At 42.3% G+C, this 22464-nt stretch overlaps 1 protein-coding gene and 1 long non-coding RNA gene across 6 annotated transcripts in view; both read right to left on the bottom strand.

Annotated features, from left to right (window-relative positions):
• LOC306925600 (PHD finger protein 20-like protein 1) overlaps positions 1 to 437 on the bottom strand; it is a 54548-nt gene extending 54111 nt beyond the window's left edge. For 4 of the 5 annotated variants that reach the window (XM_079504528.1, XM_079504527.1, XM_079504531.1 and 1 more), the window contains exon 1: positions 299 to 437. Coding sequence is in view for 1 of the 5 variants with exons in the window: in XM_079504533.1 (XP_079360659.1) it covers positions 299 to 312 (14 nt within the window). In the remaining 4 variants the exon portion in view is untranslated. The remainder of the gene's footprint in view (positions 1 to 298) is intronic. The other variant, XM_079504533.1, reaches the window with a different exon arrangement.
• A 15549-nt stretch (positions 438 to 15986) lies between these two features.
• On the bottom strand, positions 15987 to 21783 carry LOC306925623. Its single transcript, XR_013790273.1, has 4 exons — positions 21607 to 21783; positions 20284 to 20377; positions 17584 to 17740; positions 15987 to 16817 (listed from the first exon to the last, which is right to left on the bottom strand). It is a non-coding gene; the product is annotated as an uncharacterized lncRNA (long non-coding RNA).
• Between the last annotated feature and the right edge of the window lie 681 nt (positions 21784 to 22464).

The following is a 22464-nucleotide window of genomic DNA, read 5'->3' as shown; positions in this document are numbered from 1 at the left end:
TGTGCAGGTTAGCTCTACTGATCTACCAGTTAGCACCATATGCTAACCTTAATGCTGTGGACAGGTTAGCCACTGACCGTGCCACCAATATAGCCACCAATATAGCCATTGACCTGCCAGTTAGCACCATATTATGATAACGCCGTTAGCCGTTAGCTCCAGCAAACAGCCGGCCAGCTAGGCAGGCAGGCAAAGTTTGTGACTGTCAACCATTCATTAGGTTTGCGGTTTGTCTGCGACGCGCGTCAAGTGCCTGTCTCTCTCTCTCTCTCTACATGCCATGCAGATGTGGTTTTACCTTTGCGGACACATTTGAAACGGCTCAACGGGACGCAGATTGTTGCAGAAGTCAACCTTCAACCAACGATCCGTTCTTCTGCAAGAAGAAGACCTCAGTCAGTGGCCAAAGTGAGTGACGTCACCAGTGTTGCCATATCTGATTAGAAAAACAAGCCCAAAAGAAGCCATCTTCTTATTCTTCTTCTTCTTTTAGGTTCCTGGCAGTGTAGACGCTATAGGCGTATTACTGCCCTCCACTGGTTTGTTTGTTCACCTACTGCAGGAACTGCAGTACTGCCTTTGTAATCAGCTGGTGATTCTCACAGTGGCCAAATAAAGAGCAAATAGAAAAAAGCCTCTATTCCTAACTCTGTCATCCTTGAGAAGAGCGCCTGTCTTTCTATGTTATACATCCTACACTCTAAAACGATGTGTCGCACTGTCTCCGGCTGCCCACATTGGCATAGCCCGGTGTCATGTTTCCCTATTAGCCGTAGGTTTTTGTTTAGGCCACAGTGCCCCAGTCTCATTCTACATACTTTAAGTTTAACCGCATCCCTGCGTGGCGCAAAGTTACACCCACACTCTCTGTTTACAGCTGGCTGGACCTGGTGAAAATGCCCACCCCTGCCCTCCTTCTCCCACCCCGCCTGCCACTCCTTCACCAAAAGAAGCCATTCCACAAATTGAGCAATTTAAATAATATTGTCTGCTATTTTTCTGCTATTTTCCCCCAAAACCTTGGGAAAAAGTGATTTTTCTTTCTGTGAGGGGCGCTATAGCCCCTCCAATATAATACGTGGCTTTTGAAGATCATAGCCTACGTCATAGTAGGCCTATGGCTGCCAAGTCTGATTGATTGATTGATTGATTTATTGATTGATCGAGATTCGAAAATGTTATTAACAGTTTGTAGGGTGTTTGTGGGTATGAAAGTACAGGTCAGTACAAATTCTGCTATGAGGATAAAACCAGAAAAAGCATTAAAAGACTTGTTAACTCTAGGGTCCTCCATTTTCAGTTCATCAGAACATTTAAAGATAATACAAATATACACTTGTGCAAAAAAGAAAAAAATCACAACTCTGTGTGGGGGTCCCTGGAAGTTCCAGGCCCACAGGAACGCGCCCAGGGTGGCGAGCCGCCCCGTGTCCGAAACGGTCCAGAAATGACAGAGTTACTGTGTGGGGGTCCCCGGGAACACCCGAAATCATCAGTTAATTAATATGTGTGTGTGTGTTAGGCTGCGCAACAGTGACAGTTGGTGGTTGCACCACTCAAAAATCATCATAAAGCCAGTTAAAAACTAAATAAAGTGCCCATCGGGGCACAGGTCTCCACCAGGGCAGGTCAGGTTGTGGCCTCCTGGTGGCGCTATAATAGGCCAATGTGAAAAGGGTGACATTTCTTCTTACGCCTTGGATGGCAATTGGATGATTTGAGGCATTTTGTTCCAAAAATGTGTTTTGCAAAAATCCACCTGTTGGTGGCGCTATAACAGGCCAATGTGAAAAGGGTGGGATATATTCCTCATCCTAGTAGGAAAGTCTGTGAAAGATTTCACGTAAATTGCACGCTGCGTTCATGATTTGAGGCTTTTTGTTCAAAATGGACCAATCCTGCAAACTTTGATTTGGCATCGATCAGGTTAACGGTGCCGGAGATTAGCTGTACACAGACGGACTCACACACACACAGACTCACACACACACACACACACACACACACACACACACACACACACACACACACACACACACACACACACACACACACACACACACACACACACACACACACACACACACACACACACGGACGGAGTGCAAAACATACTCTTTCACCATGCCTTCGGCCTGGTGGAGACAATAAACACAACACAAGTATGATTGCATTTGGTGTATTTTTTATTAAGAGGAACTCTCAGAGCCAATATAATGGCATCATTGCATGTGTGTTTGTTGCTTATTTAGTATATTTACAGAGGCCCTGGTCATGGTCACGAAACTTATACTGTTTTTTTGCTCTGGCGAAACACATGGCCGCTTCGCTGTCGCAGGCACAGGCCCATGCCGCACATCGACCGTTGCCAACTGAGTCAAGTATAAAACAAAGAAATAAATACAATCAAGGAGATTAGATCAAAAGTATAAATCGTTTTTTTACAACAAGAGTTCCTATAGCATTTAAAATGGATTAGAAAAACACTGATCGTCTTTTACATCATTTAAAACCCTAACCCATGATGACCACACCAGTACAAAAGAAGATCAGTAGTCTTCACATGTTAGAATTGTGTGGATTAAAAATGTACAAAAGAAGATCAGTACGTCTTCAAAGTGATTCCTCTAGAGTGACTTTATACTGATTGTTGCTCAAACTTGTAGTTGCTTTAATGCTTTAAAGAAGCTTAAGAAGAAAAGAAAAAGAAAAAAAAAAATATATATATATATATTTATATATATATAAAAGCTTATACAGTGGTTAGATTTAGTTACTGAGATCTCGATCACATGTCAATTATCAATAAAATCACAGAGTGTCAATAATTGGCAAAGATACTCACTGTCACAAGTAACAGTCTTGGTGGCCGCATCACAATTGTAACCGTAGGATTGACGCTTAACAGAATACGTCTGCTTCATTCTTAGCTTCATAGTGAGACTGTATCCCCAATACCAACCATTACAGGCCGTTGCATCACCATCACCATAGCACTTGTCATGGACCTGACAGCATCTGACACAAACAGAGAACAGACAGAAGAATAAGCTGTTATTAATGCATTTCTTATGTCACATAAAATCACAGCACGGATAATAGGCTATAATATTTGCCGTCCCAAATGACCATCAAGTACAAACTTTTGAAAAATCTACAAGCTCACAATGCGTCGCGGCACAAAATGTAGTGAAGTAAAAGTACAGAAAATTGTAGCCTATAAGTACAAATACCTCAAAACTGTACTTAAGTAAATGTACTTGGTTACTTTCCACTACTGATAGGTAAGTAAGTAAGCCTTGCGGCCCATAAGGCAGGAGCTTATCTAGTATGTCACAGGGAGTCTTTGGTAAAAGCATGCAAAAGCATTTATCATAATTATGTACGCAACTCATACATAAAGAAAGGCGACAAAGAAATACTACATACAACAAGCAAGCAATACAACATTATCACATTCCCATCCCATTTTGTTGTCCTTGAGTGCATAGTTACCTGTCAAGTTCATCAACGGCTACGTTCCCGTTTGAACCGGCCCCGCAGAAGCAACCATAGTCCATGTAATAAAACACATTGAACGGGTTTCCAGTGACACAGCCAATCATGTTCCCAAATTGCAACAGAGTACGTTTTACTGGCACCAGGTCCACCACTGAGGCTATATGAGGGGACAAGGAGAGAGGGGATGTGATTATTCATTCACATGGTCAACAATCATACAGTCCACACAATTGATTGAAAGTTCAAACCTTTTCATTCCCCCTCCTTACCCTGTCTGACTGTATCTCCACAGCTGAGGATATTATTTGAACACGTTTGCTGACATATGTATTATGTGCAAGCTAAATGAAGCGTCTTTTGTTCATACAGGTCACAGGAGTCATACTGTATGCCACAGCTGTCTGATTGCTTTCAATCAGTCGTGCTTTTCTACACAGCAATCACACCTCATTCCCTCCTACTGTACACTGGACCTCTGCTTTTCAATTGCTGCCACATGCTGCTGCTGGCAAAGCTTGCCACAAACCCCAGCCTCTACCTCAGGGTGGGTCGCCAAATTATTTTGGGGGGTCCCCAAATTATTTTCCAAAAAAAAAAAGTTTTCTTTTTTTTTCTTCAACTGAATGGCTGGAATATGGAAATGAAGAGTTTGCATAGTACACATAGTACATGCATAAACTTTCCTTAATGATTATATCTGGTTTCAGTATTCAATTATGATATATTTTCTCTTTTATAAGGTTAATTTTGCAGTCAGTTTGTATTGTCGGTGGGGATGGGGGGGCGGGGCGGGGGTCACGAGACATGGCCAAAGCATTTCCGGGGGTCCCCAGCCAAAAAGGTTGAGAACCCCTGCTCTACCTTATAGTTCAGAGTCTTGCATTACTCAAATGTTTAAACTGAATGGTCCACAAACTTATATTGCGTTTCCCAAAGAGATCCTGTGTAGGGAGTTTTGTGCGGTCCTTGCGAAGGCTCTGGTAAGAAGGCTGCCTTAAGTTACGGGTGTTTCCCGAAAGCGCACGTAAGCGCCTCTCTCAACACAGGCTATGCGGTACCAAACTGTTAATAGTATTCAATCAATCAAACAATACCACTCAATCCTGGGATGAGCACCTTTTTACTATTTTTATATTTTGTATACCTGCACACCTCCTGAGCACCTGGTTGCTTCCTTTCCTCAAACAATGCCACTGTTTTAAATATTATGTCATATGATTTCCTTTATATTATGTTTTTATAGGCTCAAAGTCATCATGTCAGTCATGCCCAGATGATTTTGATGCCCAGTTGTCCATGTACCCACTCGTCCAAGGTGCCCACATCTCCAAGTCCCCACCCCCTCTAGTAGCCCTGGTCCAGTGCTTACAGCGAGTCTCTAGCCCTGGTCCAGTGCTTACAGCGAGTCTCTCTAGACTCGCTGTAAGCACTGGACCAGGGCTACCCCTCTAGGTGCCCAGTTATCTTCACCCCTAAGTGCCCACTCGCCCAGGTGCCCACATGTCCCTAGTGCCCAGATGGTTTTGGTTCCCTCCTGTCCTGAACGAGACATTCTGTATTTATTGAACATAAACATCATACAACAAGATAATCCAAAGTCTGTCTGTAATACGTGTTTCCAAATTGAACAGAAAGCAGCCAAATAATATTGTCACAACATATAATCCATGTAATCAGGGCTTGACATTAAGGCTTGTCCGCTGGACAAGTGACTCCTGGTTTAGATTTTTCTGTGACGCTCCTACCAGCCAACAATATTGTCTGGCATTATTGTCTGGCTTTCCTAATCATCATATTGTTAATAGCCCTAGAATGTCTGTAATCTTACATTTCATGTATTCCAAATACACAGCCATATATCAGTCCTATCAGAGCAGTTAGCAGACTGACTAAGACCACTTTTAGATGAGGAAAAGCTAGAATGAAAATATAAAAACTTCCTTTGGGAACAGTTGATGTTTGGGAAGCACAAACATATGGCGCACACATTGACACATGTGTTGCGATTGGTTTTGGGTAATTGATCACACCACCTATATTTTGTGTGCCCCATACATGTGTGCTTCCTAAAGGGAAGTCTTGATATGTTCATTCCTGCACTCGATCCAGGCCCCTCGCCGGAGATAATGTCGTCCGTGTGCAGCTCGTGGAAAAGTGGAGATATTTGACTAAATACACATTTACTGCCAGAACTTTCAAATGAAACTAGTCCCCAAAACGACTCCAAGTCTTAGGAATGAATTATTGGGAGAGTGTGCATGCAGTGCTACAAGTTTAAATGTCAACGAGGTCAGTCTGCTAACCGTGCACGGATAGGACCGATCTATGGCTGTGTATTTGGAATACATGTAATATATCGTTGCTGTCGGGAGGAAACCTCACAACTCCATTTTTGAGGTTTTTGATTATTGTTTTTGCATAAATCAGTGCTATTGAACACCCTTTACGCCTGTGTGTTGTTTCAAAAATATTGAACCAATGGAAAGTAGTAAAAAGTGCGTTTGGACAAAACCTCTTAACTCCATTTGACCCTTAAAATGTCTGCTAAAGCAGCTAACTCCACCACCTCTCCCCCTCTCATGGAAGTAATTGACAATATATAAAGTTACAACACCAACTTTGATGAGGTTGTATTTTTCTCTGTTTTAAAAATATAAGGTTTTCTTAATTTCCTGAGTTATGATGTTTCCTCCCGACAGCAGAGATATGTAAGATCATAGACATTCTAATCTAGGGCTATTAATTTGGAATATTCATCTAATATTCAAACATGTATTCACCAAGTAAAACCAACTTACAGTTAGTTGATTTAAAATGTAGGCCTATTTGTGTGCTCGAGCTCCGGACAAGTGACTTTTGTGCCCGGACAAGTGAATGGGAAATGTACTTGTCCGATGGACAAGTGCCTCAAAAAGTTAATGTCAAGCCCTGCATGTTGGATGTTGAATACTCACGGACTAGGAGACAGATGGACAGGAAAACCACAACACTGCGCAAGTTCATTTTGCAGCTGAAGAAGCTGTGAAGTGGAACTGGCTTATATGGAGTGAAGACCTTGAGGAGTGGTCCCAGGGGCCCACCTCCATGGCAATGCTCAGGTTACATTTACTCTACTGGTACGCCTTCTGCAGCACGCACGCACATGCACACACGCACGCACACGCACACACACACACACACACAAAATAATGGCCATCCAGTCGGTTAACTTTATTCAAATAATAAGCAGTGGTAATGATGCACGTGTCCCAGAAGTATATTTGCAAATAGGATAAGAACCAATAAGAATGTAAATGATAGAAAAGGAAGATAGAGAGAAAATTAGAGCAGATAAAGACAGATATAGGCAAAACATGACGTGAGTGAGCAGAGCAGAGTGCAAGCTAATTTAAATTTAAATGACCAACTGAACTTGTGATATTCATGATAATGACGTTTGTTTGCAGTGCACCATGAACAAGAATGTAACTGGTTTGAAATAAGGCCTATGCCTTATAGACCTAAATTGGACGTGCTTGTCGCCTACTATTGGACTACAATGGAGGACCTGCAGCAAACCTACTGAATGTAAACATGACGATCATCCTGCGAACTTCACACAGAAAGGTGAATGGCTTGATATATTTCATTGTACTCACCTATTAGTTTGCATTGCACAGTGCGCTCAGTGCCGATACTGTACTGGTATCGGAAAAGTATCGGATCGGCCCTTATTTGGTCATATCGGTAACGGCTAATATGCCAGTCTAACCGCAGATCCGACACAGGGGTAAGGGGTTGACTCTATAGCAGGTAAATAAAATGTTGGGGCATGTGGAGTTTGCTTTCAAGTTGCCCAAACTGCAATTGCACATTTGAGTGAGGAGTCAAGGCTCATTCATAGTCTGGATTTTCGGTGGTGAGGTGACCACCGGAGCTGAAATAACATTGAGCGGTGGTGAGTAAAAACAGAGAGAAGGGCTGGGGCGGTGGCGGTGGTTTGCTCTTCACCGCGGCTCGTGACGTCATGTTGTAGTTCGGTGGTCACCTCACCACCGAAAATCCAGACTATGAATGAGCCTTCAGGAGCTATAAACACAACACGAAATATATATAGCTAGATAGATATAAACACTATTCCCGGTCGGTGGACTTCAAAATAAGATATTTTTTTCTTTTTGTATTATTATAAATATTATTCTCTGGTATCGGTATTCGGTATCGGTATCTGTTAACACAGAAATTGTCGTATCGGGATCGGATCGGAAACGAAAAAAGTGTATCCCTAGTAAATAGTAATAGCTTGACTATGCATCACCATGCAACATCCATCTCTTCAAACACTTAGTCAGGTCGCAGGGGCAAAAGCTCCACCAGAGAGCTACAGACTACCCTTCATTCTGGGGGATTCCGAGGCGTTCCCGGAATCCCCCAGAATTGGAGAATTGGAGATATAAACCCTATACAACTCATCCTTGGTCTGCCCTGGGGTCTCCTTCCAGAAGGACGTGAATCGAGGGCTTCCCTATAGGAGACGCTCGAAACCACCTAAGCTGGCTCCCTTCCAAGCGAACTCAAGCAACAACTCTTCCCCGAATCTCTCTCATGTGACTGAACTTCTCACTCTATATCTCTAAGAGAGATGCCAGCCATCCGTCTGAGAAAACTCATTTCGGCCGCTTGTATCTGCAACCTATCCGCAACCTTATTCTTTCAGTCATTTCATGACCATATAGGTGAGAGTGGGAACGAAGATTGCTCAGTAGACCGAGAGCTTTGCTTTCTGCCTCAGCTCTCTTTGCCTCACAACAGTGTGGTACAGTGACTGCAATACCGCCCCTGCCGCTCCGATTCTCTGGCTGATCTCCTTCTCCATCCTCCCCTCACTCGTGAACAAGACCCCGAGATACTACTGTGAACCGGTCCAGTGAGAGCTGAAGGTCTTGGACCTGATGGTGCCATCAGGATCACATCATCTGCAAAAAGCAGTGAAGAAACCCTTAGCTGCACTGAGCCGTATACCCTCTCTGCCACAACTTCGCCTCGAGATCCTGTCCATGAAACAATGTGCAGCCCCTGGTGGAGGCCAACTCCCAAGCAGTGTTGTTTTCGTCGACTAAAACTAAGACGAAAAATGTTTGTCGACTAACTTTTTTCACTGACGAAAACTAAACGGAAACTGAATGAAAACTAAGCTATGATGACTAAAACTAAGACTAAATATAGTGACAATTTCGTCAACAAATAAAAACTAGACTAAAATGTTAGGAAGGGACTAGTGGACGAGAGATACAGTACAAGTCATTTTACACTTGGTTGCATGCTGAAAATAGCCGATCTACAAGCTCACAATGCGTCGCAGCGCAAATCAGTCATTACGACGGCATCAAGGCCCACCAAAATACATTTTAGTCGACTAAATTAACTGTAGATTTAGTCTACTAAAATCTTATGATATTTAGTCGACTAAAACTAGACTAAACACTAAAACATTCCAGGTGACTAAAATGTGACTATAACTAAATGAAAGCTATTCAAGAGACTATGACTAAAACTAAAATCAAAATTTGCTGCCAAAAACAACACTGCTCCCAAGTACACAGTCATAGTCACAGCTCTCTCTTTGGGTGTACAGAGATTGGACGGCCCTCATCAACCCGGTCATATGCCTTCTCCAGGATCCCTGCAAGAGTATAGATCTGGTCAGTTGTTCCACGGCCATGAGACGGAATCCACATTGCTCCATCTTGAATCTGAGGTTTGAGTATCGGCCGAACCCTCCTTTCATTGGTACATTGGCATAAACTTTCCCGGGGAGGCTGAGTCATGTGATACCTCTGTAATTGGCAAACACACACACACATCCATGGAGAAAGTTATTACTTGCGCAAGCAGAGCGCGCACGTAATAGTTTTCGTCCAGGGCGATGTTTGATGCGTATGCGCCGTGCCAACGTATGACATAATGACTACTTGTGCTTGATATGGCAGTGGTGTCAGATTACATACATGTATACATAGGGGCATTACCTCTAATCCTCCCGACACTAAAACATATCGTCATTATGTCACCATCGAAAACCAATTACACCCTGGCATTGGGTCCTTTAATCCACATCTTTATTACGTCATCATTGAGAGCTATAGTTATACCAGTTATACCCCGACGTCATATGCTGCTACGATACATATGCAAAGTAACCACAGTATACCGCTAATCAACTTACAAATGACACATACATATACATAGAGGCATTTCCTTTAATCCACCAGAGTCACCCGACACGGATCGACATATACGCCACCAGTACTTGCGCGCTCTGGCATTCGCCAGAGTGCAGTTCTAGTTCTCCATGGATTCTCGTAACTCAACCACATTTCTACACCTGACCCAATAGCGGTAATTCATAACCTGACTAGGAATCAAGCCATATTAGTATGAACTATGAACATGTTCTGTCATAGCTTTGTCTCTCACACAACCAAACCAACTATTGGTTTGTAAGTGCAGAATATAGTACTTCCTTATTAGTGCTGATTGAAAACAGGCATGTTTCCCTCACCCCATCTCCTTGTAATTATCTGTTTAATATACAAACTGATTGTAGTGTATATTGTTAAAGGATAACTTTCTTTCTTTTTTTTAAAGACACAACTCAGCAATTTGTTTAATTTGTGTGAAACTGACACCCTACCAGTGAACAAGCGTCGGTAATACTTTATTTCACTAGCTAGAAGAGTCCATTCAAAAGCCGTATCTAACAAATTGAGTTATCTACTCACTTTGCTTAAAATGTAAGCTAACTTTATTCAAATATCATATAATACAGCGTTGATCATGTTGTACGTGTCTTTGTGTTGGCAGGTTATACGGATGAGAGAGAGAGAGAGATAGAGAGAGATAGACACAACTCAGCAATTAGTTTAATTTGTGTGAAACTGATACCCTACCAGTGAACAAGCGTTGGTAATACCTTATTTCACTTACAGTAGATTACATTCAAAAGCCTTATCTAACAAATTGTGTTATCTACTCACTTTGCTTAAAATGTCCTCCCAGTAAGTTAACTTTATTCAAATATCATATAATACATCTTGTATGTGTCTTTGTGTTGGCAGGTTACAGATATGAGAGAGAGAGAGAGAGAGAGAGAGATAGAGAGAGGAGAGAGACAGAAGAGAGGAGGGAGGGAGGTAGTAGAAGAGTGAAGGAGAGCATGGTGAAAGCCCCAAATTTAAATGATCAACTGAACCTGTGATATTCATGATAATGACGTTTTATTATGTTTTATTTTTCAAATGTAACCATTTAAATGGCAGTTTAACGTAATTGGTTTGAATTAAGACTTATAAAACGTAGGGTAAGTGATATTTTTTGGTTAAGTGCTTTTTCTTTTTCAAAGGTTTTTCTGATACTAATATATCTGTCTCTATTTCTGTCTCTCCTCTCCATAATAAACAAAAAAATACATTTAAGGTGTCAATTTCAGCCAATCAAGAGAGAGTACCCATACCCATTCATCAGCTTCATTTGTATAGTGTTCCTGTTCCAAGACCTGTAAACGGGGACACAGAGACCTATAGGCAGAAGAAAGGACGAAGGGTTAGGAGGGAATTGCGGGAGACTAGCGGCCGTAACGTCTTACCTGCATAGCGGGTTTAGAACCTTCCACTATCCGTAAACGGTATCTTGTGGCCACGATACATTATGCCGAGTCCTTCATTTGCGGCTGGAGGTGTGCCCGTGGGCGTGTTGATGCGCTTTCCTTGTCATTGCTATCTTGCCCATCACGCGTTTGGGAAAGCGCGTCCTCAGACCACCCGCGATGCAATTTCCGTTTGATAGAACACGCTCCTGTAATGGATATGTCGGGAGAGTTGGAGCTGCCTCAACACGTACACAACAGTTACCGCTTACATAAGTTACATTCACAGCTTAAAGGTCTCGTTCTGTCTTAATTCTCCACAAATCTCTGTGATTGTGATTTTCCTATAGTCAGCAGAAATGGGAGTGTCAATTCCTTGTGTTTATATCAGATAGACTATTCAATGAAGACGATATTTATGCCTAGCCCCATGTGGAACCTCTCCCTCCGCTCAGCTCCGAGATGAGGTCCCACTGCCTTACCATTCCACCGCTGCAGATTTACCACTAGGAGCACCCTTTTCCGCACATCATATCCAAAAGGTAAACGTTGGAAAAAGAAAATCTAAGTAACGGGTTGAAACAAGCATTTAAATCGCATATTTAGTCAACCGTTTCCATGTTTTTCAAGGAAGTTGTGGCCGGGGAGGCTTTAGCGCCTCCCCTGGTCAGATGTCGAATGAACTGAAGTCAGCACGAACATACGCGTAGGGCTACCATATATGGTCAGCGAAGTCCCTGCTTTATTGTGAGTGAGATGTGTTGGTCACTCGCTCGATTCACATAACAAACTGGGGTTACTGAAGTAACCTAGAGTTTTGTATTGTTTTGTAATTTGTATGTGTCTAATATGGAGTTAACATTACTCTAATAGCCCCCTGGTTGTTGTTATAATTATTTTCAAATATATCTTCCATGTTTTTCAAGGAAGTTGTGGCCGGAGAGGCTTTAGCGCCTCCCCTGGTCAGAAAGTCCCTGCTTTATTGTGAGCGAGATTGTGAGTGAGAGTAACCTAGAGTTTTGTATTGTTTTGTACTATGTGTCTAATATGGAGTTAACATTACTCTAATAGCCCCCTGGTTGTTGTTACTTATAATTATATTCAAATATATCTTCCCTATGCATTTTTGGTTTCTTCCTGAAAGCTGAAAGCTTTGAGTTAAAAGGCCAAATCGAAATACGCCCCTTTTGTGACACACTAAAATCATCTTCTCTTCTCTCTCTTTATATTCTAATTTTCTCTCTTTCTTCCTCTCCCATCATTAAAATTTGTGTGTGTGCGTGTGCGCGCATGCGTGCGTGTGTGCGTGCGTGCGTGCGTGCGTGCGTGCGTGTGTGTGTGTGTGTGCGCGTGCGTGCATCTGTGTGTGCGTATCTAGTTCTGTGTTCAGCTTCTTTTTTTTTTTTTTTAAGTTAAATAAAAATACAGTACATTTACCCAGCCCCACAGGTTACTACTCTAAGCGAGGCACTCGTGCCAGTGTCCTCTGATGGTAGAAGTGTACCTTACAGAACTACGGCCTGGGTCTGTCATCTGTCCAATGAGTCCATTCAGTGAGCGATCCAGCCTGCTCATGAATTTGAATGTCAGGTTCCTCAACAGAGCCATGAATGTAGTGAGACCCAATGAACAGAAAAGCCCACTGGCTCTAGTGCTCCTGGGTTTTTTTAACAGGATTCGAAGACAGTCATTATAGGCTACTTGCAGCTTGCGTAAGCTCTCCTTCTTATACTTCACCCACAGTGGAGCTGTGTAGAGAGGGGTGCAATAAGCTCTAAAGAGGTTTACCTTAACATCCGTAGTACAATGGTGAAATTTACGGACCAACATGTTGGCTTGTACATATAGCATTCTCCTCTGTCTAAACATGTCCTCATCATCCTCTAAGGTATCTGTTATGATATGCCCAAGATATTTTGTAATCTTGGACACGCCCATAATTTGACCAGACAGATGAAAGGCAGGAAACTTAAGTTCCAGATCTTCTTTAGTTCTACATATCAGTACCATGCTCTTCTTAGCATTATAAAGAATATCAAAGTCAATACCATAATTTGTACATACATTGAGTAGCTGTTGGAACCCACTGCTACTAGGAGAAAGTATAGCAAGGTCATCTGCGTACATAAAATGATTAATCAGGCTATCACCAATCATACAACCTGTTCTGCACCCCTCCAGCTGCATTGACAGGCCGTCCATATATAAATTGAAGAGGGCTGGGGATAAAATCCCCCCCTGCCTGACACCATTACCCACCCGAAAAGGGGTGGATAATGTGCTCCCCCACTTTACCTGCATTTTCTGGTTAGCATACCAGTAAACAAGAATGCGTATTAAACAGTTTGGCACACCCCTAAGCTTGAGCTTATTAAAAAGCTTGTAGTGATGAATTCTGTCAAAAGCTCTCAACGCATCAATAAAACCAACCAGCATAGTAGAGCCCTGCCTTCTATAGGTCTCCACTGCTTCTTTCAGAGCATAAATACATAAGTCTGTACTATGTTTGGGCTTGAAGCCAAACTGATTGTCAGTGGTGGAAATGTATATACTTAATCTATCAAGGAGTAGTTTTTCTAGTACTTTAGACACAATACTGGCAAGAGCTATGGGTCTGTAGTTATCTATACTTCCTACTTTCCCAGCTTTGTCTTTTATTATAGGAACCAGAACGACAGACAGCATGGACTCTGGTAAAGTGCCATGAGTCAACATCCCTGAGAAGCAGATAGACAACAACACTGCCAATCTGGGACCAGCTAGCTTTAAGTGTTCTGCTGTAATATTGTCCAGACCACTGGATTTTCTGTCAGCAAGTTGCCGTATGGCATTAACAACCTCATGGGTGTTAAAAAATATACTATCCTCTTCTAGAGCACCTATATGGTAAGGCTCACCCTTAACACAATTAAATAATGTTGCATAATGCTGCCTCCAGAGGGCAGCGATGCCTACTGGATCTGTTACCCCCTCCACATTACATGGGAGCGCTGTTTTAGCCCTGTTAAGGGACTTTATCTCTTTCCAAAAGTTAGTGATGTGATTATCAAGTAGATTATTAGCCATAGATTGAGCACTCAGGGCCTGCTCTTGTTTGCTTATAAACCTTAATGCATATTTGTACTTTGCAATTGTTTTCTTTTTATGTTCAAGGACAGGTCCCTGTCTGGGCCTGCCAGCTATTACCCAGGCCTTATGGGCCTCATTGGCCTCTGCATGGTGGCTAGCTACAAATTTATTCCACCCTGGCTTGATGTTCTTGGCCTTTCTAGGGCGGGTGAATGAAAACCTGCTAGCATCATGAAGAGCTCTCACTATTTCATCATACATCAGGCATAGACTTTCACCATGGGAGGAGTCCTCACAGTTTACATTTGTGCAACAAATGGCATTCATGGGCAAATTCACTTTACTCAATAATTCATCAGAACAAAAGCAATATTTAAGGATATCAGCTTTCAATAGTTTACCCCAGTCTATTTTAACCTCTCTGTTTTCTTCATTCTTAGCCAGCGAGGGGACATTATCCATATTTAGTACCATGGCAATGGGGATGTGGTCAGATGTAGCTAACCCATAACATATCTCAAGGCTTTCTAACGAGGCATGAGCATCAACAGTGGAAACCACGTGATCCAACCAAGAAGTAGTATTCCATGCTTCACTAACATAAGTAAAACTCGTGTCAGGCAAGAGCACTTTACTTGATATTACTAAATTAGCGTCATTTGTAAACCTCACCATACTTTTAGCAAATAAAGACTTACTATCTGTCAGATCGGCATTATAATCACCCAGGACATAAATACATGACAAGTTGTTATCCTCAATAAAGGATTGAATAAATGCAAGCCTGCTCACAAATTCATCGAGATGATCGTAGGACTCATATGGCGGGTAAATATTGAGAATAATAAAATTCTTACCATTGCAATTAAACTCAAGCCCAATGGCCCAGTCCACATTTAAACGTAAAATTTTAACCATAGGGTCATATTTAATATTCCATAAAATTGCAACTCCTCCAGCTATCCTACCTCGGAGAATTCTCGTGCTGAGGTCCGTGGTGGACGTAGCGTATTCACTACATTGGAGTCTTGACAATGACAACCAGTAAGACACCTGAGGGCGAGAAGCGAGGTCACGTGCATGCATCCGCCTCGTTGATGGCGAGGGGGGGGACATTAACTTTTTTTTACAGGGGCCAGTTTTGAATTGCTATTTGAGGGCGTTTCTTTTTAGGTGTCTATGGATTCACATATCAATGGCTGTCTATGGGATTTTGAGCGGTGCCTCCGCAACATTACGCAGATATGTGTGTCCCTGTGTCTGTCCGAGCACAGAAAGCTGCAACACGGTAACTCTGTCATTTCTCGACTGTTTCGGACGCAGGAAGGCTCTCCGGAACAGGGCAGCCCCCCCTCTGGGCGTGTCCCTGGGGGTCTGGATGTTCCGGGGACCCCCCACGCGGTAACTCTGTCAGCACACTAGCACAGTACACTATAATACAGTACAGAGCACAGTACAGTACAGTAACTATAACAATACATGTAGCTCTATAGTTGCACCGCTCAGTTCACACAGGTGTGATTTTAATAGTTTGTTTAGAGCATGACGTAAATCGTTTACCAGCCAAGTCTATGGACTTTAATGTTTGCTTAGGGCAGTAAATGACAACCTTATAGACGTCATGTGCATGGCCGATATAAATACATCTTGTAACTAGTTTTGTTTCATACGTAGCAGCCAAATATGAAAATCACACTCGTGTGAAGCAAGGGGCGCCTTTTTTGATTTGGGTTAACAAAAAGACACATATTAGAAACAGAAAGAGACCAGACATCAGATACACACTCCCGCTAAAAATATTTTTAATTTGCAAAAGTTGTAAAACATAACGAGAAGAGAACCATGAATCAACAGTCAGAATTTGTTAACAAAATATGAATGGGATATTCTCGTAAATTTAAACTAAAGAATGAAAATGGGTGTTTAAATGAGACAAGTTGATGATGTGGATCATACATGGGCATGCGTAATATCAGAATACTGATATATTATTTTATTTTTTTAAATGTTTTTTTTGTGGCTTTTGCCTTTATTTTATATTTTGTTATGGAGGGACAGACAGTAGGCTGACAGGAAATGGGGAGAGAGATTGGGGGGAAGACATGCAGTAAAGGCCGTTGGGATCGGGAGTCGAACCCGCGGCACACTGCCAGACTGGATTACCAGCCAAGGTGCCTGGACCACTGAGCCACGGCCCAGATTACAATTCCAAACATGCAAACATGACTTTAATGACTTCAGTCTAAAAGAGATTGGACTAAATTGATTTATTTTGTTTCTCAACTGATTCTGACAGGACATTAGGTCTACTAGCCAGGATAAAAAAATCTACCCTGATCTGCTCACTGCAAATACCCTAAATGTGCCTTAATCCAAGATGCCACCATTGACAACCTATTATAAGGCAATGTTTTCTAAATTTCATTATGCTTTAAGTAGCATGTGACAAACACTCACTGCGGCAATAGATGCCCCAGTGAGCTTTGATGGAGGTGATCCCGTATTTGTCGTAGTGTCCACTGACCAGCAGCAGCTCATTGTAAGGCTGAGCGTCGTAGTTGAAGGATGGGCCAACGGGCTGGCCAGCTGTCAAGGTGCGGCCCATGTTGGTCATGAATTGCAGCTGCAAAAGAAACAGGAATGAAAGGGTTAACTCAGTATATTGAACTGGAGTGTAGGCTCCAGTGGCAGTGCTGCTGTTACAGTCAGACCCCTTTTCCACCGGTTGGTTCTGGTTGGTTCCGGTTCGTTCCCAATGGGAACCGGTTCAGTTGTTTTTGGTTCTTATAGTCCATGAGCCAGAGCTCCAAAAGTGGAACGTTAATTATGAATTGAGTGTGCAAAACCATACCTATATTAGATTGTTATCACCATGAAACTTTCCCAGTTGAATACTTACACAAAGACAATGATTTAATGCAAATTAGGTATTAGGCCTACGGTATATAGGAAAATATGCAAAAAATAAAAAAGATGGATATGTTATCATATATTAATGTACTTACCGGTATATTGATCTTATAAACAATTTAATATACTGTAGGTATAGATTTTCCCACTCAATTCCTACATAATTAACGTTCCAATTTTGGAGCTCTGGCTCATGGACTAAGAACCAAAAAGAACTGAACCGGTTCCCATTGGGAACCAACCAACCGGTGGAAAAGGGGTCTCAGTGTCATGAAATAGATTGGGAAGGTTTATCCATACCAATATGTTTGGACTAGCTGTGCACTGTACATCATTCACACCATGTTGTGAGCTTGTTGATTTTCACTATTTTACTACGAAATCTAAGGATATTTTCTCTGTGGTTTTAGTTTCCGTTAACCAAAGTGTTTTGTCAATAATTGTAGTTTTTGTTATTTCTTTAGTTTTTAGGTTCTTACCTGATTGATATACTGAGAGTGACTGGGATTCCATTTCCCAGAAATCCGAATAATGGTCTCGCCATTATAGAGCTCCATCTGCACTGCAGGCCAAGGGGGATGGCCGACTGTGGGATGGCCGACTGGAGACCAGAAGCCATTATACTGAAACTGCAACCTGTGTGTGTGTGTGTGCGTGCGTGCGTGCGTGCGTGCGTGCGAGAGAGAGAGAGAGAGAGAGAGGGAGGGAGAGAGCGTATAATTAGAGGGAGAGTGAAAACAGGTTTGTTGCCAAATGCTGGCAGATTCTGTCAGCTTTCATTAAATAAAGGTACAGTATAAAACATGAAAGTATACAGTTGCAGTTCAGGTTCAGAGAAAACATGACAACACTGAGCTGTATGTAAGATTTATCGCGAGACACTGACCCCCTCCACTTGTTTATTCATTACTGCTGTGTATGTGAGTGTCAGCTAAATGACTAATATGTGCCAGGGATTCATTGCGAGACACAAATTTACTTATCAGATTAGATATTATGTATACCATATGTTGTGTTATTATTTAGAGGCAAGGAAAACTACGAGAGCTTGGGTTAATATAGTTTACTGAGCAATTGTTTGTAGGTCAATATATATAACGTGTTCACAAGTAGCTACAACTTGAATATGACGTCACCATTAATGTGTTCACCCAGGTAATGACATTACACCACACCGTAGACACGGACAGTTTTACAACTTGCCTATATGTCGTGTCAGTCAACTCATCTTCACGCTCATCATTCCTATGCGTGAAACTTTGTTTCTTATCAACATACCAAAATAGTACACTAATGGAACTTCACTTCTATATATCACTTCTATTTTTAACCTCCTTAGTCTTGGTATTGCCTGATTTACTGGATGTGACATGTAGAAAATAGCTGAACAACTGACAGAAATGAATCCACTTTCTGACCGGCTGTCACTATTGGGCATTTTTTTATAGGGGTTTCTTGTGACCCTACCATTAACGTCCTATGGCAGGCAAAATTGTCTGAATTCTGAATCCATTCCAAGCATTAGTTTTGCACAAAAAACACTCCTTGGGCTAAAAACGGCCATAGACGTCATGACAAATGTGATGAGGTCAGCACAAGTGTATTTTGTGCAAAACTAATGCTTGGAATGGATTCAGAATCATGAAAACCCCCTAATTTGACATGACTCTGGACATAAGGACATTGTTTATTTATTGTGCACAAATGCATTGCTATTGCATGCCTGACAAACCCAATTTTGTTATCCTCATTAAGATTTTGTCCACAATTCCATTCTGATGATCGAAATAACAATTCTTCTACATTCTCTAGTTGTGTAGACTTGGTCCATTTGGTTTAATTTTATGCTCTCAAGAGTTAAAGATCTATAATGGTGGATTTGGTTACCAACTCAATATAATTTAGCTGGGGACCACCTGGAATCCCCTTACTGATTGAGAACCACTGATTTAGTCATGGGCCTGTATAAATCTCACACACTTAAGGCAGCGGCAGCCAGTGATTCCATGCGCCACACAAGATGCCCTTTTCTTTCCACTTGAGCAACTGCCCCTCAAAATGTCTCTGCACGCCCCTGAACTGCAGGTTGAAAAGGCCCTAGCTCAGCTCTGAACTAGGTAGAATCTGCACCTGATAACAAAAACTGAATCCATTCTTTTTGGATCAAGCATGAATCTCAGCAAGGCAGATGGCTTCTTGATTAGAGCGAGTGACAGTTTTATCACACGAAAATATGAAATTACCTATACCTAGGTTCCATCTTGGAGGCAAATCTTTACGGTGATAAAATGGCCACCAACGTAATCAAAAAAGTCAACCAAAGAACAAGATTGCTTTACAGGATCTCCTCACTGGTCGACAAAAACACCTTGAAGACCCTAACAGGAGCCCTCAAGGTTTCTTCGACTATGCATGCACCTCTTGGTACCACAGCACCTCAAAGGCCCTTAAAACAAGGCTCCAGACTTCCCAAAACAAACTGGTCAGGCTACTACTTGGCCTCACTCCCCGAACCCACCGAACCCCTGCCCACTTTGACAGACTGGAATGGCTTAGGGTTGACGACAGAGTACAGCATCTTGCAATGGGTCTGGTCCACCAAGATACCCATGTGTCTAAATACTTCTTTAAAGGGACACTTCACCCTTTTTGCAAAACAATATATGTTAATGACGTTTAGAAGATTTAGAACACTTTCCTGGGGTCTTTATGTGTGTAATATATGTGGTTTTAGATATTTTAGATTTTAGCAGTGAGCCCAGTGTCTCTGATGTCATCAACACTGGGCTGACTTCCTTCCTGGACTACAATTCCCATAATGCTTTGGTGCACTGCTCCTTCTTGTGGATAGGGGGAGGGCTGTCTTACTGAGACAACATGTAGTCCAGGAAGGAAGTGAGACCAGTGTCGAAGTGTCCCTTTCATGTTAATGAAGTCCACACCCACAACACCAGAGGGAGTTCAACAAACCATGTGCAACCCAGATTCGGCACAAACAAGGTACTAAATTAATTTTGCTCCTATGCCACCAAAATGTGCAACGCCCTACCAACATTAGGACATGTGAATCCCTTGACTCCTTCAAAACTGCTCTCAAAGGGAAACTGCTAAATGCCATAATTGTCTCAATAATACAGGAAAATAATATGTTTCTACGGTTGTCAGAACTGTACATATACCCTGAGATGGAGCCGCTAGGGTTCTCCCAGAGCCTGATGCCTGTGATGCGTCCCTCGACGCCATCCGCTTTTGAGTTGTATTCGGTGGCGGTGCCTACCAAGGTAGACAGACAGACAGACAGACAGACAGACAGACAGACAGACAGACACCAAAGTTATTTTACGTAAATAAAACGTACACAAATGCATTCCTTAATTGTGTTTTACTTGAATCTGTTTCTTTTGTTTTTCATTTCTGTTTTGACATTACTGTCAGTAATGTATGCCAAGCTAGTTTGACTTTGAATTAATTGATACAAAGGATAGATTATTAAACCCATTTCCCGCCAGGATTAATGAATCTATTTATTGCGCATTGCCAAGGTTTTATCGCGCGCAACCCTTATTTTGAAGAGCCAAATATCCCTAACCGGATGTTACAATGACATAATGCTGTGTGTGGTGTCTTGACCGGTGATCAGGTGATGAAGGCCGCCCGCGGTCGAAACGTTGTGTCTTATATTATGGTGTTTTAAATAAAAGAAAACACCATTGGAGCAAACCTGTCTGCGGACTCTCTTCGACAGTCTGGTGAGACCATGGGGCAATAGGCCAACGAGCGTGGTTACGAGAGGGTTAACATTCGGGGATAACTCTGCCGCCATCTCGTTTCCATGCACATTTTCCAACGTGGAAACGAGTATGCAAAAATAAAATAAAGTTAACTAAATATGTCCAATATTCTTTGGTATATTTGGGTTATTTGTCATATCTGCCCTGCACGCAACTTCAAAGACCTCAGCAGCGAAACCTCTATAGAGCGTCGCAGTCCCGCCTCCTACCCTGGACCAGGAAATGAAACCCAATGCATTTTTCCCATAGACATTTCTTAAAGTATTTATTTAAAGACGGTTACGCCGCGGACAAAGCCAACTCGAGTCGTGACAACTCATGACAACACAAACAATATTTTGGACCAAACAAATAATTACAAAGAAGAAAAACAACAAAAAAAGTGTTGTAACCTGCCGTTTTTTTCTTCTTTCTAATTATTTGTTTGGTCCAAAATATTGTTTGTGTTGTCATGAGTTGTCACGACTCGAGTTGGCTTTGTCCGCGGCGTAACCGTCTTTAAATAAATACTTTAAGAAATGTCTATGAGGAAAATGCATTGGGTTTCATTTCCTGGTCCAGGGTAGGAGGCGGGACTGCGACGCTCTATTAAGTCGTGATTAGCGATTATCTGTGTGACAATGGTCGTCAGGTAAAATGGAAACAGCTGGTGAATAATTAAAGAAAAGTAAATAGAAGTTAATGTTAAAAGATCTAGATTGTAGGACTCACCCTCGCCACTTTGCTCGATCTGTTCGGCACACGCCACACACGCCAGCAGCAGCAGCAACGCTGTCGTTCTCAGGATGAAAGCTGATTGGTCCATTCTCTTCACCTGCCTAACAGCTGTTTGAGCTCAGTAGGTGATTTCAATCTCTGAAAAGCTGATCTGCAGATGTAGTATATGCTGTCACTTAGACGCACACACGCACGCACGCACGCACGCACGCACACACACACACACACACACACACACACACACACAAAATCGAATAACACACCATTTAGTTTTAGTACTATTTTAGTCATCTGAAATGGTTTAATCTTAGTCTAGTCACTAGACTAACTCTGGCACAAATACACACCTGCTGTTGCTACTGCTGAGTGCTGCACTGAGCCAACCCTTACAGTGGTTATATATGCAGGCCTCAGAGGTAGGTAGGGGTGTGTGTGTGTGTGTGTGTGTGTGTGTGTGTGTGTGTGTGTGTGTGTGTGTGTGTGTGTGTGTGTGTGTGTGTGTGTGTGTGTGCGTGTGTGCGCATGTGCGTGTGTGTGTGTGTGTGTGGGAGGGGGGGGGGGGGGGGGGGGGGTCACAGAGAGACTAGGAAGAGAAGGTGGCTCCAGCCCCTAAATCACTAGCCACGCCCATGAAACATTATCTAATTCAGACGTCACGCTATGGAAGGGATGGATAGAGAGATTCCTTTATTATCCCATGGAAAAAAGAAAAAGGAAAAAGTAGCCTACTGTAGTAAACAAGGCAAAAGAAAGGACAAGAAGCATCAAAAAACAATAATAATAACCAGTAGGACGCCCAGAGGGCGACTAACGACCTCGCCCTGTCAGAACAGGTCAGCTCCATATATGGAG

Source organism: Electrona antarctica (assembly GCF_951216825.1).
Source record: "Electrona antarctica genome assembly, chromosome: 6".
NCBI classification, from domain to species: domain Eukaryota; kingdom Metazoa; phylum Chordata; class Actinopteri; order Myctophiformes; family Myctophidae; genus Electrona; species Electrona antarctica.
This window is presented reverse-complemented; position numbering and strand designations above follow the sequence as displayed.